This window comes from Mastigoproctus giganteus, chromosome 10 (genome assembly GCF_048544385.1).
Source record: "Mastigoproctus giganteus isolate SK-2022 chromosome 10, ASM4854438v1, whole genome shotgun sequence".
Classification (NCBI taxonomy): Eukaryota; Metazoa; Arthropoda; class Arachnida; order Uropygi; family Thelyphonidae; genus Mastigoproctus; species Mastigoproctus giganteus.
The window spans coordinates 132,569,684-132,585,769 of NC_143584.1; the positions used below are offsets into that span (position 1 = coordinate 132,569,684).

The window sequence follows — 16,086 nt, forward strand, 5'->3', positions numbered from 1 at the left end:
AATGTTTACCTAGTTCTGCCTTGAATCTATTTAAGCTATCAACTTCTACAACAACAGATGGAAGATTCTTCCAGCAATCAACCACACGCTCACTAAAGGCAAACTTCTGCACAACTATCCTACAACTGTCTTCCCTCAATTTGAATTTATGCTCTCTCAGGCGATTATTCTGAGCAACAGGAAGAATCCCATTAGCACTGAGAATGCTCAAACTATTCAACCCTTTATAAACCTTGATCAAATTACCTCGCAGGTGGCTAGTCTCCAGACTATAATTTGCAAAACTTAAGCCTTTCTTCGTAAGAGCAACCATTGGTTCCATTGACTAATCTTGTTGCCCTTCTCTGCACTCGCTCCAGCAGCTCTACATCCACCTTACAACGAGGCCTCCAGACCTGTATACAGTACCCAAGGTATGGCCTGACCATTGCCTTATATAAGGGGATAATCACCTCCTTTTCCCTGCTAGAAAATTCCTGTATATCACTGACAAGACACTATCAGCTACTCTTGCAGACAGTCTGCACTGCTCAGAATATTTCATATCTGCCTGTACAATTATCCCCAGGTCTATTTCATTTTCCACTACACTGAGTGTAATACCACCCAGTTGGTACATTTCTCTGGGATTTATGCTTCCCATAGGCAGTACTTTTCATTTGTCAATGTTAAACTTCAGTTGCCATCTCTCAGCCCATCTGCTCACCTTTTCAATAATCTGTTGCAGCAGTGTACTGTCATTAACAACCCTCCCAACCTTCGTATCATCTGCAAACTTGGACCAAGTTTGCCTGATATACCATAATCAATATCATTAATTAATACAGAAAACAACAATGGACCCAACACTGAACTCTGAGGAACTCTGCTAATAACATTAGTCCAAGAAGAGCAGTGTCCACTGATTACCACTCTGTCTACTTACACTCAATCATCCCCTTATCCATAGCAGCAATTTGCCTCCAATGCCACACAGCAGTCTTCCATGTGCAACAGTATCAAAAGCCATTCTAAGATCTAAATATATAATATCAAAGTTATTCCCTGCATCCAATTCCTTTGTGACAACATCATAGTATCCAATCAAATTGTTCAGAAAAGACTTTCCCTTAACAAATCCATGCTGCATCTGAACTATTACTGCAGTCTTGTCGAAGTGATCCTGCAATGCTTCTTTAACCAGTGCCTATATTAATTTCCCTGGAACAGAAGTTAAACTAACAGGTATGTAATTACCCGTGTCTCCCTTTGATCCTCCTTGTGAATTGGGGTCACATTTGCACATTTCCATTCCAAGGGCACCTTCCCTGACTGAAAGGAAGCTCTCATAATTATAGCTAAATGTTTGCTTACTTCCTTTGCTGCCTCCTTTAATATAATTTGATAAGATTCCATCCACCCCAGGTGCCTTTCTTATGTTTATCTTCAACAATTTCTCCCCTCACCCATTTTTTCTCAGTTAGAACACAAAATCATCTAGCTCACTGCCACAGTTTAATTCACCACTGGCATTCCACTCCCTGAATAACTCCTCATGTGTGAATGTAGAAGAAAAATACTCATTTAGTTTGTTAGCAACCTGATTAGGATCATCAACAGTTTAACCATCGATATCCAGTGCACAAATCTGATTCCTCCTCTCCCTTCTAGAGTTTACATAAGTAAAGAACTCTTTGCTGTTTTTCTTTGCATCATTTGCCAAATATTTCTCGTAATTTGCCTCTGCCTGACTAACCTCTGTTGTGATTTGGTTACAGACCAGCTTATATCTATCATAGGCTTCTGTATCACCTATTAATTTATATGTATCCCATCCATATTTCTTTTCTGCCACATGTCTCATTAGTTCATATGACATGGTAAAATAATGGAGTCACTGGTTAAAGATGCATTGCAGGATCATCTAGACAAGACTGCAGCAATAATTCAAACACAGCATGGGTTTGTTAAGGTAAGGTCTTGTCTGACAAATTTGATTGGTTATTATGATGTGGTTACATAGGAACTGGATGCAAAAAATAATTTTGATATCATATATTTGGATTTCAGGAAAGCTTTTGACACTGTTGCACATGGAAGATTATTGTACAAATTGGAGCAGAATGGTATTAAGAATAAGTTGCTACAATGGATAAAAGGTTGGTTAGGTGGGAGAAGACAGAGGGTGGTAATCAATGGGTGCTGCTCTTCGTGGACTAATGTTATTAGTCCATAAAAAGTAGCTGAAAAAAAGGCGTGAATTAGGGTTTAATTTGAAAGTGTCTGCAATTCTGCCCAAACACGATAGGAGGGAGTATATGAGAAGAGCCTTGTCAATCAATTCGGCCCTGGACAGATTGTGCAAGGGTCAAGGGGGAGAATATTTCTCTGACATAACTCAGTGCCAATCATTACTTTTTCACCACTTCTTAAATCTTCTTTAAACAGACTCAACAGAGATTGCCACTGTCCTATCAGCCTAATTACACATGTAATCACTGAAGGACAATACATGCACACATTAAAAAATGTTCACACACTAGATATACATTAGTTGAAATTGTTTAAATCTATCTTCCCTTTTTTAGAATTTCCTTCTTCTCCTTATTTCTAGATAGTAATAAATATCCAACAAATATTCATTCACTTTCAGAGGATCCCTTTTCATCACACAATTTAATAAGTTAATGTGTACAGCCTATTAGATCAAAGTTCTCAAGCTCCTCTTTTAATATACCCTTTTCATGCCTGTTTTTAGGCCTACCATAACATGCACATCAGTGTTATTTACTAAGTGTGAGATAGTTTCTTGAAGGAATCCTGCATGCTTTCAGGTCAATCAGAAGATGCTTAATTTTGGCAATGAAAACAAGCTGCTTTTGATTTGACTTTTTTCTACAAAAGGTTACCATAATTAGATATAGATTAGAATAATTTTGATTACTGCCACCTAACAATGGAAAAGTAGCCTATTTTTCAGAGCCATAACTACCACTTCTTTCCCTATCTACATAATTTCACTAACAATGCTTGTTGATTTTATTAGATGAATTTTAGGATTCCTTAAAGTACCAATTCAATTGACTTAATAAATGGTAGCAATAGCTTAATTTTTAGTACTTAAACTGCACTTGGATTTAGAATAAGTGGAGTGGGAATTGGCTAAAATTGAGGTTAATATGGGTGAGATTAATTGTTTTGAACGGAATTAAAATGCGCTCAAGGAAATAGAAGGGCACGTCTTCATCCTTGGTTGTCATGAAATGAATTGAAAATATTGAAACTTGAGAATGTAATCACAGAGACCAATAGCCGTAACGATTGGCTTTCGTATTACCATCTTCAGTTGGTAATAAAAAAGAGAGAGAGAGAGAGAGAGAGAGAGAGAGAGAGGGGGGGGCGTGAATATAAAGAACTCTTAAGTTGCGTGATGCTCTTTTATGCATGCGGGAATCTCAGGTGCATAAGATTCCAGGCCGGGCAGAGATTATATGGTAGTTTTGCATTTAATACATCAAATTTAGAATGATGTCGCAACCATTCTATGATTAGGGTTTCATACTGGTAAATTCTGAAACTGGATTTTAATTTAATAATGGGAACTGCTGAATCTACTAGACGGGTGTGGTTATGGGATTGTACGTGTAACGTGATTTCTGTATTTGATTGTCCGGTTCTAAAACTATTATAACGGCAGAATGCTCGTGTGTTTGATGTTGTTGTAGAGCCGTATTTTGAAGTGGTGCTTCGGATATAACATGCATTACATTTTTGTTGGCTTTCAATTAAATATACTATATCGTTCATATCACTGATTTGGTATTTGTAGGTTTCTTTATAAGAGTTGAACATGGATCCTAATTTATTGTATGTAGAAAATGTGAGTGTAATATCAGTATTTTTAAAAATTCGCCTGAACTGTCTAGAAAGGTAGTAGTAGTAGTAGTAGTGGCATGTGATGCAAGAAAGCAAGTGTATGAGGTTATGCAGCATCAGCCAAAAAAAAAATCACACCATTCCCTCCACCAAATGCCAGTTCCTCCTTAAATTTATTCAACTTATCAACTTCCACAATGACAGATGGAAGTTTGTTCAGCAATTAACCACCCGCTGGTTAAAGGCAAATTTCCGCACATCTATTCTACATTTGTCTTTTCTTAATTTGAATTTATGCCCCCTTAGGTTCGTAATCTGAACAAGTGGAAGGATCCCATCAGAATTCAGCATGCTCAACCCATTCAAGGCCTTATACACCTCAATTAGATCACTCCGCAGATGCCTAGTCTCCAGCCACTGCAATTTGCAGAACTTAAGCCTCTCATGATAAGAGGATCCCTTCATTCTATAACCACCCGGTATGTATATACACTGGAGTTCAAAGAAAGTGCATCACCTAGGAATTTCAGATTTCTAATCCTTTTTCGTGATGGTATGTTACACTAATGACTAGCATCACAAATAGAAATATAAACAAAAGATATTAATAGTTAAAGCAAAGGTAAGTAATATTTGACAGGTGCTCTAAAAATATTCCAAAATGAGCATTTGCAACCTTTATACAACAGTTTTGGTAAACACGACAATTATGGTTTAAATGTTATCAGAAGCCCTCAATTTGCTTCAGTTTATCATTTTAAATGGAAAACAAAATGAAAAATTCAACAGGTGCAAACTAATATTTAGTTGAACCACCTCTGGCCCTGATGATAGCAGCACACCATTGCAGCATTGGCAAGTTCAATTTCTGAAGATAATCAACTGATAGTTCGTGGTTCCAAACACGAATTATGGCTTCCTGAAGTTCACGAAGGGTCTTTGGTTTCTGGCGACTGCAGATTCCACACGATGCCAACAGTTCTCTATAGGATTCAGGTCTGTACTATTTCTTGGTCAGCTAAGAGTTGTAATGGACCATTCTTTCCAACCATTTTTTCACCTGTTACAAATGTAAACACATTACTGTTGAACCTCTATTGCAGAAATGAAGCTAAAGTAACTACAGAAGTGCCTACTTACACTTTTCACCAATAACAATGAGCAGTCGTCCTGAAAGACGCAGTTACTTGGCAGGTTAAAATGGTCTCTAATGGGTGGCAGCAATTTGCCTTCCGATGTAGCCAGGTATCCATTGGCATTTATGGAACATTTTATAAACTGCAGGTGACCTACTCCGAGATATGAAATGCACCCCCATATCATTTGGGCTGGTAGGGAATTTCACTGTAGACCCCATACAGTACGAATGGTATCCTTCACCCTGTCTACGGCGAACCATTTGTCTCCCATCAGAGCCATGCAAGTTGAAGTTCTTCTCATCCAAGAAAATAACTGACTTCCACTACTCGGGGGTCCATTTGACATGCTCCTTACACCAAATTAATCCGGCCTTTTACATTTTTTGTGTGATGAGGGGCTTCTTCTTAGCATGATGGGCTACAAGTCCATATTTGAAGAGGCATCTTCTGACTGTTTCTGCACTTTCTTACACTCCTGTATGTTCTTCCAATTCTATTTTGAGCTCAGACAAAGAAGCTTTACAGTTTTTAAGGCATAAGTGCTTCAAAATGCAAACCTGTTTTGGCGTAGACTCGTTTGCGTCCAGTTCCTTTTCCTATCAGCAGAACCAGTATTCTTGAGTTTGGTAAGAAATCTACTCACTGTTGACTGATTACAAGACATTCTGTAAGCAATATGATGAGAAGAACTGATTACAAGACATTCTGTAAGCAATATGATGGGAAGAACATCCTTCCTCACATAAAGCAACAATAGCACTCTTTCTTCATGGTGTCAACTGCACCTGTAAGTAAGGAATGACTTACATTCTGATAAGTAAGGAATGACTTACATCCTGACACAAGTAAGGAATGACTAACTCTTGAAGAGCGTGCTTATATAGCTGAAAGTAACAGCTGAAGCAATATTATGTCATCACCTATGTGTGTCAAACTTATCTGATGCAATCTGTAAAAAATATTGCCATATACTTACGTTATTCGGACGACAATTACAATTTTAAGGGTGATGCACTTTCTTTGAACACCAGTGTATATATACACTATGCAGCCACTTTATTAGATACACCTATCTAGTAGCATGTTGAGCCTCCTTTAGCCTTCAAAACAGCCTGCATTTGTCTAGGCATGGATTGAACAAGGTACTGAAAACGTTGTGCAGGAATGGAGTGCTATGCAGACATGAGTGTGTCACGCAGTTCCTTGAGATTCAACGGAGGTGTAGGCCTGCAGCGAACAGCCCTTTCCAGCTCTTCCCAAAGATGTTCAATAGGATTAAGATTCAAGGAATTGAGCGGGCCACTGCAGCAAAGCAAAGTCATTGTCGTGTTCCTGGAACCATTCCATAGTGATTCGGGCTTTGTGTACTGACACATTATCCTGCTGGAAGTAACCATCTGACTGAGGATGAACTGTCAACAAGAATGGATGCACTTCATCATCAACGATGTTTAGGTACGATGTGGCATTCAGACGCGATATTTTGTTTTCTACGCACCAAGGTTGTATTTTGACATGATGTGCAACATGGTGGCCCATCTGTTTGCTTGCACAATTTTAGCCATCCCCTTCTGACCTCTCTATCAAAAAGCGATTTTCTTCCAAAGGAGTGCCATTGAGAGAATGTTTTCTGTTCATTGCACCATTCTCGATACACCCTTGAAACTGTGGTCCATGAAACGTTCAGGAGAACTGCCGTTTCAGAGATTTTTTTTGTCCAGCATGTCTTGTACCTAGTACCATGCCACATTCGAAGTCCATTAGATCACTTCTTTTCTCCATTCTTGCTACATTTTTGTACGCTTAACTGATACTAGAAAGTTGTTCTGCTGCATTTATATCCAGAACTGTGGTCATGTGATTTGCAACATTGTGGGAAAAACCATTTGTGTGTGTACAGCAGGGGTGTACCTAATAAAGTGGTAGCACAGTGTATATATATATATATTTTTTCTCAATTTTATTTGTTTGTTTTGTGTAACTGTTGTGTGGTATAGTCACAGGCTACTGTATGGCATTTTTATTAACAGGAGACAAAATTAGATAAGATATTAGGGTAAAAATAGACAATCCTGCCCTCTGGACTTGAATAACTCAGAGTGCTAAGATAAATACTAGGAAAAAAAAAAAAAAGTGAAAATTATGTGAATGAAGACTATAAAATACACATTTGTGTTTTCCGAGATTGTAATTTCCCACACACACCATTGACATCCCTGGATTAGTATTAGCATGGGTACATGATGCAAGAAAGCAAACTTATATAGCCTCAGCCAAAAAAAAAAAAAAAAAAAAAAAAAAAAAACATGCCATTCTCATTTCAGTCATCTACCTGCTCCAAATGTTTGTTTAGTTCTGCTTTGAATCTGTATAAGCTATAAACTGCTACAACGAACAGATGGAAGTTTGTTCCAGCAATCAATCAACCGCTGGTTAAAGGCAAACTTCCACACATCTATCCTACAACTGTGTTTCCTCAATTTGAATTTATGCCCTCTCAGGCAATTATTGTGAGCAAGAGGAAGAATCCCATCAGCATTGAGCATGCTCAAACCATTCCAGGCTTTATATACCTTAATCAGATCACATCGCATGTGCCTAGACTCCAGACACTGTAATTTGCAAAACTTAAGCCTTTCTTCGTAAGAGCAACCCTTTGTTCTGTTCATCAATCTCATTTCCCTATTCATTCTAACAGCTCTACATCCTCCTTAAAATGAGGCCTCCAGACCTGTATACAGTACTCAAGGTGTGGCCTGATCATTGCCTTATACAAGGGGATAATCACCTCCTTATCCCTGCTAGAAAAATTCCTGTATATCATTGACAAGAAACCATGAGCTACTCTTGCAGACCGTCTGCATTGCTCAGAAAACTTCATATCTGCCTGTACAATTATCCCCAGGTCTATTTCATTTTCCACTACCCTGACTGTAATACCACCCCGTTGGTACATTTCACTGGGATTAATGCTTCACATATGCAGTACTTGTCATTTGCCAATGTTAAACTTCAGTTGCCACCTCTCAGCCCATCTACTGAGTAAAACTGAGTAAAAAAAGGTCAAACTGAGTAAAAAATGAAGGATACTCCACTGTAAGAGTGACAGCAATTTTTATTTTTCATTTTATTTTATTTATTTATTTTTTTTCTTGGGGTTACATGAAAAAAGACGTAATAAATACTAAAAATGCTACACAGAAAAACTTAAAAACCAATAGCAAAACAGAAATATCAAATATGTTTGCTATGAAATAGTTCAAGCTTGCATTCAGGAAAAAACTGAAATTACAGTGAAAATATAGGGTGTCCTAACACTAATACAGCTATTTGTTTTAAAGATTGTGAAAGAACATGGTATGATACAAGACAAATTTTACTATGTTTACTGACAGTACACACTTTGGAGATTTATGTATGAAATATTACATTAGGCAGATGCCTGCGTCTCTGATATCTGTACTGTAGTACGAAGGGCACAACACTTGCCATCACTTTCTCAAGAAGTTCTACTGACAGTTCCTAAATTATTTTCTGAATTATTTTTCCTTGAGAGCCATAATTATTTTCAGTTTGTTAAAGTACACTCATTCCTTGAGAAAGCCCTAGAGGAAATATTCTGGGACTGTGAGATCAGGAAATCTTAGAGGCTAAATGTTTCCAAATTGTAATATCAAATGATCTCGGAACATTTCTCAAAACAATGCCATCGTTTCTTTGGATGTGTGACTTGTTACTCCATCTTGCTGGAACTATGTTTCCTCCCTGTTTTTATTATCCACCGATGGCTTCAGAAAAGTTATTAGCATTTAGCACTACCATTCACCAGTAACAGTATTTCCTTCAACAATTTAAAAATTTGTTCTTGTGCACAAAAACAACAGTTTTGTTTGTTTACAAACACACTTAAGTGGAAGTGTGTCTTATCATTCATCAAAAGTTTTTTGAAAAAATCTGGTCCTTCTTTTAGGGGCCAGGAATTCATTTTCAAACTGTACCCTTTTTGAATGGTTGGTAGGCAATAATTGCTGCACGAATTGAATCTTGTAAGGTGGTTGTTGCTATTTGCTAGTTGTTTGTGCATTGGCTTCTGTGGCCATAATACACCTCTCATAGTTTTGCTTTTTCTAGCTAATCTTGTAAGGATATGAGTGTATGTACAGTAAACCCCAGCTATTCGCGGGGGTTATGCTCCTGAGAAATGTCGCGAATACCGAAAACGCGAATACTGAGTTATGGCTCCCATAGTAATAAAGGGTTCCAAAGTATGAAATATATAAGAAAAACTAGTCTAAAATTTTGTCTATGTATGTATTATATGTACCTTCATAATATGACTATGTACATAGTGAAATGCATGCATATGGCATTGATATGAAAATAAGAAACAATTTAATATTAAATGTAATATTTATTAGAAATTTCAAACAAATCTTTCAAACCAGCGCCTTTGCTAGCAAAAATAACTTACCCGCCAGTGCTATTACCAGTTTCGCTAAAGTGTTGATAAAGGAGTTTTGCCTTTTCACGAATGATGAGTGAACTTAACGGAATTTTATTTTGAGTTCGGTCTTCTATCCACAGATTTAAAGCCTTTTCTATTTTTTCTAATTTTACATCACAAGTTACAGAGAAAATTTTTGAAGCAATTAGCGCGTTTTCATGGACACTACGGCGGATTTTTCTTTCCGATTTTTTGATTGATCTTACTGTTGACTCTTGATTTTATAATGTTTTGCCACTGAGGAGACACTTTCACCATTAGAAATTTTATTCGCTAATGTCATCATCACCTTCTTTGATATTTTCACATTTCTCTTGTTATTCGTAGCCATAATTTTGTAGTGGTTAGAAAGAACTTGTCCACAATAAAGTCACTTTCTTCCGTTAACACACTCGAAAAAGTCTGTTTTACACTGCAAAACGGTAGATTTATCATTTTGTAAGCATATAAATTGATAAATTTATTCAATTTATAAGCATATAAATTAAAAGCAAACAACGAAACCTTCCATGACAAGCGCATAACACATACTGAACAAGGATGTGTTATGCGCTTGTCATGGAAGGTTTCGTCGTTTGCTTTTAATTTATATGCTTATAAATTGAACATCCACGCTCGTGATTTTGTCACCCCTCTCCCCCTACCCACTGAGCGCTGTTTTGACCGGGAAAGATAATTTTAGCTACGCCCATGTTTTTTTATGGCGGAAAATATTCACGGTGCTTTAAAATTCACATTTTTTTAGGTTTCATTTTATATTAAATCGGCGATCGCGAATACGCAAAACCGCAAATACAGATACCGCGAATAGCGGGGGTTTACTGTACTTGGTAAAAATTCTGTGCAAAGATGATCTAGTCATGGAAATTTCTTGAGACTGACCTCATACTGATCTCTGTGGACTGTATAACAATGACCTACAGGCTGCTTCAATTCTTCTTTATTACATAAAGATCATGGATGTCCAGAGCATGGTTTGTTACCTACATTTCCACAAGCAAGAAACTGGTCAACACAGTTTTATCACATTTTGAAGGAGATTTGTGAACGTTAAATTTTCACCTGTATGCACATCGAGATTTCACAATGCTAAGATAATGGCAGTGCATTCTTCGTTATTCCACCTAATCCTTTTAAAACTCCAATTCTGCAACAAAAATAAAAGACTGATCACTATAGTTTAAGAAATATCTCAATCTAAAATTGGTTCACTACTTTTGGGACAACAAGTATATTATATGTTGCACACCATTCAAATGACCTTGTACTATAACAATAGAGATCAGTTTTCAGTGTTTGGAAAAGAACAAGTTTTTCTGAACAGGAAACTATTTTATATTAATATCAATTTTTTTGTAATACAGTACAAATAATATACTCACTGAATTGTATTTTGAGATGAATTTTGGAGACTGTTTCCCTATGAGCAAAATATTAATATTTACTAACATGTCTTGTGCTGCATATGAATATCCTGAATATGATAAATGATGTCCAGAAGGGGATGGGGGTGGTGTACTTGGATAATCATTACTTTCTTTAATTTTTGAGGGAATTCTTCTGCGGGCTGAAAGTAGTCCTAAAATAAAACCAAATGAAATATTAAAAACTGTTACAGAAGTGAATGTGTAATGAATTAACATATTTCTACAACTCACACAAAACTATACAATATTGCCAACAAGATTTATAAAAATAGGCATACCAACAAATAATATCATACACTAATAGTAATATATAACTATATATAATCAGAATATAAAATAAAAATATGACAGGCCAAATAAGTGGCAAACTGAAAGTAAACCACATTATATAACTACAGCAAAAAATAAATCAAGATAAAGGGTTCTGCCAAAGGAATGCACTCCTGAAATACTTTTTTAAAAAATGCCAATTAATAAAGAATACCAAATAATATAAACTTACAAAAATGTCAATTACTTCTATATAGCTACAGTTCAATTTCTTTTGGGCCTATTCTTATTTAATTGTTACTCTATGTCACAGGTTTGGTGTTGCAATGGGAGTGTTATACTCTGTTATACTATAATTTTTCACTGCATAAGGAACCCAGTATTCAAAGCTATTGCCTTGGCAGGTGAATTAGCATAGCTGTCAGGTTGACAATCCAATGGTTTGCTTAATATTCAAAATTCAATGATTCACTAGCGAATGCTAGCCTTGTGGCCTTCCAAACAGATGGAATGCAATGATCAGACTATTTTATTTATTTTTTGTTTATTATTGGTCACCTTATTTGGGTTGGTTTCATCTGTGTTTATAGTGATATTTCATGCAATTTGGACCTGATGCCATCTACTGGGTTTCACTAAATTTGAGTTAACTTTGGAAGAACAATAAATTCAATTTAATGTAAAGCATGAATTGGGAACAACGTGTAATGGATATTGTTGTATCAAATGTAAATTTAATTAAAAAATCTGCACTAAATCATAAACAATTCTAGCATTTTTATTAGAAACTAAAGGAAAGTATGAAGATGTATTACACAGCAGAAAAATACAGTGGAAGTAAAAAGAACTTACTCTAATGGTTTTCTGTACTTTCCCATAAAATCTGGATTTTCCTCACAGGAAATTTAATGGTAAGTTATCTGACCAGTACTGGTTAAGGGATTTAGCCTTTCTCAATATCACCTAACAACTTAATGAGCTAAAACACTAACCTGCACAAGAAAGGAAATTTGGACATGTTTTTGAGTATAAAATATTTTCAACCGAAGCTCAGATTCTCTGCTAAACACTTGAGTGAATAAACTTGTTCCACTTCTCATGTTACAAGGCAGTGGCAAAACTATCATACAAATATCTGCCAAGGGGAGGAGGGGAGGTAAACAGATAAGCTATCAACTTCCACGATGACAGATGGAAGTTTGTCCCAGCAATCAATTACCTGCTGGCTAATGACAAATTTCCACATACCTATTCTACAACTGTTTTTCCTCAATTTGAATTTAAGCCTTCTCAGGTTTTTAATTTGATAAGAGGAAAAATCCCAACAGCACTGAGCCAGCTCAAACCATTCAAGGCCTTATATACCTCAATCAGGTAACCTTGCAGGTGCCAAGCCCCTAGATGACGCAATTTGCAGAACTTAAACCTATCTTGGGAACAGGACCCCTTTGTTCCCCTCATCAATGATGCTGCCCTTCTCTGTATTCATTCTTGCAGCTCTACATCCTTCCTAAAATGAGGCAGGCCTCCAGACCTGTATGCAGTACTCAAAGTGTGGCCTGAACACTGCCTAATACAAAGGGATAATCATCTTTTCCATACTAGAAAAATTCCTATATATCAATGACAAGACCCCATGACCTGCTGCAGCAGCATGTCTGCACTGCTTGGAACTTCATATCTGACTACACAATCACCCCCCCCAAGTCTTTTTCATTCTTACCACCCTGAGTGTAGTACCACACAGGTGGTATGTTTCTGTGGGGTTACTGCTACCCCCCCATACGTAGTACTTTGCATTTGTCACTGTTAAACTTCAGTTGCCACTTCTAAACCCCCATCTGCCAAACTTTTCTAGATGCTGTTGCAGCAGCATACTGTAATTACAGTCATTAATAACCCTACCAACCTTTGTATTATCTGCAAGCTTGGACATTAAGACTGATATACCATCATTAATATCATTGATCATTCTTCTCTTTCTTGGTGATTCCCTTCTATTTCTGATTCTCTCACTCTCTCTCTCTCTCTCTCTCTCTCTCTCTCTCTCTCTCTCTCTCTCTCTCTCTCTCTCTCAGAGGGTAACTCGGAAAAAAATTTTTTGGCTGGTGCATCATAAGCCTCGGGCTTCTTTGCACTATATGGTGAGAAATAATAATAATAAATAAATAAATAAATAAATAATAATAATAAATAAATAAATAATAATAAATATACAAAACAACGATAGGCTAAACACCGAACCCTGGAGCACTCCACTAATAACACATTAGTGGAGTGCTCCAGGAAGAGCAGTCCACGCTCTTCTTGGAGTCCATGAAGAGCAGTGCCAATTGATTACCACTCTCTGTCTTCTTTCACTCAACCATCCTTTTATCCATATCAGCAAATTGCCCTTAATGCCATACTGCTCCAATTTGTACAATAGTCTTCCAAAATGTACAACAGAATTAAAAGATTTACTGATGATTCAGGTATAACTATCTTAGGGCCCTTTAGACGCTGTTGCTCCATAATCTGCTTTGAACTTTCCTAGTGGTTTACAGTGCTAGAATAAGGTGTAATGTTGTACTCCCCATACAGTCAGACTTTTAACAATACTTAGATTTCGTGAAATTATTTTTCACAATTGCCATGTAGGTCAGCTTGTGATCTAAAATGAGTTCGAGAAATTTTAATGATATTGTTAAAGTGCATGTATTTGTTCTTCTATTCTGATATTCTGTTCTTAATAAGAGATAATGAAGGAGTCTACACAAAGTATGCCATGTAGTATTGTAGGTGGCAGTTGATTTATGATACTGTTTATTTTTATGGTGAACAGCCTGGCATTAAAGATGCATCCTTAATCAACTCCTACTTTTGTTTCTGTGATTTCGATAGCAACTGTAATTACTCTGTAACCTAAAAGGTCCTATTCTTCATGAAATTTTGGATAAACACAGGTAGGTTGGTGACTTTTTTGGGTGCATCAGCAACATAGGCCATATTGCAACATTTTATACTATTTCTATTGATGTGCATCATGAACTAATTTGCAGGTTTTGCAGATTCATAAACACAGAAAACTTGGGGGAAGTGGGCTATTCCCTCTGCCTAAAACTGGATACCTGTAGACCCTACTGAAAAAACTTTTAGAAATTCCTCCAATCCATTATTAAACTAGAAATAGGACCTCTCCAATTGAATAACAAAGGGTAAAATTGGTATAATAGCATGGAAGTAATCACTCAATATATATTACTGAAATAATGCTGCATTTTGAAGAGATGCTATTTCCAATATTTAAGTCAGTTACCTGGGATTTATAATAATTCATTTATCCTATATAACATAATATTAATAAATAAAACAGTGGGAATATAATCGTATTTTTTAAAATTAACTTTAATTACCAACTTACAGCTTCAAAAGACATACAGCCTTTTCATAATCAGCCTAACTACTACATCCATTAAGATGTTGTATTAAGAACCTTGTATTAAGTATCTTGAACCATTAATAATCTTGTACCAAGAATTAAGAATCTGCAGATAAAGGAACCACTAGGTGGCAGTGATCACAATGTGCTGCAGTGGGATTTACACAAAGGGGTAACTACCATCTGGGTAAAGGGAAGGGTTTCTGCTTTCGTAAAGGTGATTACGGTGGTCTGAGACAGTATTTAAATTCTATATGGTGGGACCAACTGATGATGTTACCAACAGCAAATTCCAAATGGGAAGCATTCAAAGAAATAATCTTGGAAGCTACTAGGATTTCCATACCAAATAAGAAATATTGTTTAAGATTTAGACCTAAATGGATGTCAGATGAACTAATTAGACATGTGGCAGAGAAGAAAAATGCATGGGATACATATAAATTAACAGGTGACACAGAAGCCTATGATAGATATAAGCTGGTCTGTACCCAAGTCACAACAGAGCTTAGTCAGGCAGAGGCAAATTACAAGAAATCTTTGACAAACGATGCAAAGAAAAACAGCAAAGAGTTCTTTACTTATGTAAACTCTAGAAAGAAGGGGATGAATCAGATTGGTCCACTTCATATCAATGGTCCAACTGTTGATGATCCTGCTCAGGTAGCTTAACAAACTAAATGAATATTTTGCAGCTACATTCACGCATGAGGAGTTATTCAGGGAGGGGAATGCCAGAGGTGTATAAAACTCTAGTAGTAAGCTAGATAATCTTGTAATAACTGAGAGTAAAGTGGAGGAGAAATTGTTGAACATAAACAAGAAATGTGCCTGGGGTGGATGGGATCTATCCAGTTATATTAAAAGAGGCAGCAAAGTAAGTAAGAAAACACTTAGTCATAATTATGAGAGCTTCCTTGGACTCAGGGGAAGTGCCCACGGCATGGAAATGTGCAAATGTGACTCCAATTCACAAAAGAGGTCAAAGGGAGACACAGGTAATTACAGACCTGTTCCAGGGAAATTAATGGAGGCACTGGTTAAAGAAGCATTGCAGGATCACCTAGAAAAGACTGCAGTAATAGTTCAGACACAGCATGGATTTGTTAGCGGGAAGTCTTTTATGACCAATTTGATTGGATACTATGATGTAGTCAAAAAGGATCTGGATGCAAAGAATAATTTTGATATCATATATTTGGATCTTAGAAAGGCTTTTGATACTGTTGCATATGGAAGACTGCTGCAAAATGAGAGCATATGTGTGGCATTGGAGCAAATTGCTGCTATGGATCAAGGGATGGTTGAGGGGGGAGAACAAAGAGAGGGGTAATCAATGGACCCTGCTCTTCATGGATTAATGTTATTAGTGGAGTCCACCAGGGTTCAGTTTTGGGTCCATTGTTGTTTTCTGCATTCATTAATGATACTGATGATGGTATATCAGGCTTAATGTCCAAGTGCTGCAAC

General features: G+C 36.7%; 1 protein-coding gene across 6 annotated transcripts in view; it reads right to left on the minus strand.

The window, feature by feature from the left end:
* LOC150079291 (intermembrane lipid transfer protein VPS13D-like) overlaps positions 1-16,086 on the minus strand; it is a 1,618,665-nt gene that overhangs the window by 965,347 nt on the left and 637,232 nt on the right. For all 6 annotated transcript variants that reach the window (XM_090383928.1, XM_090383929.1, XM_090383926.1 and 3 more), the window contains one exon: positions 10,881-11,077. In XM_090383928.1, the coding sequence (XP_090240054.1) occupies positions 10,881-11,077 (197 nt within the window). The remainder of the gene's footprint in view (positions 1-10,880; positions 11,078-16,086) is intronic.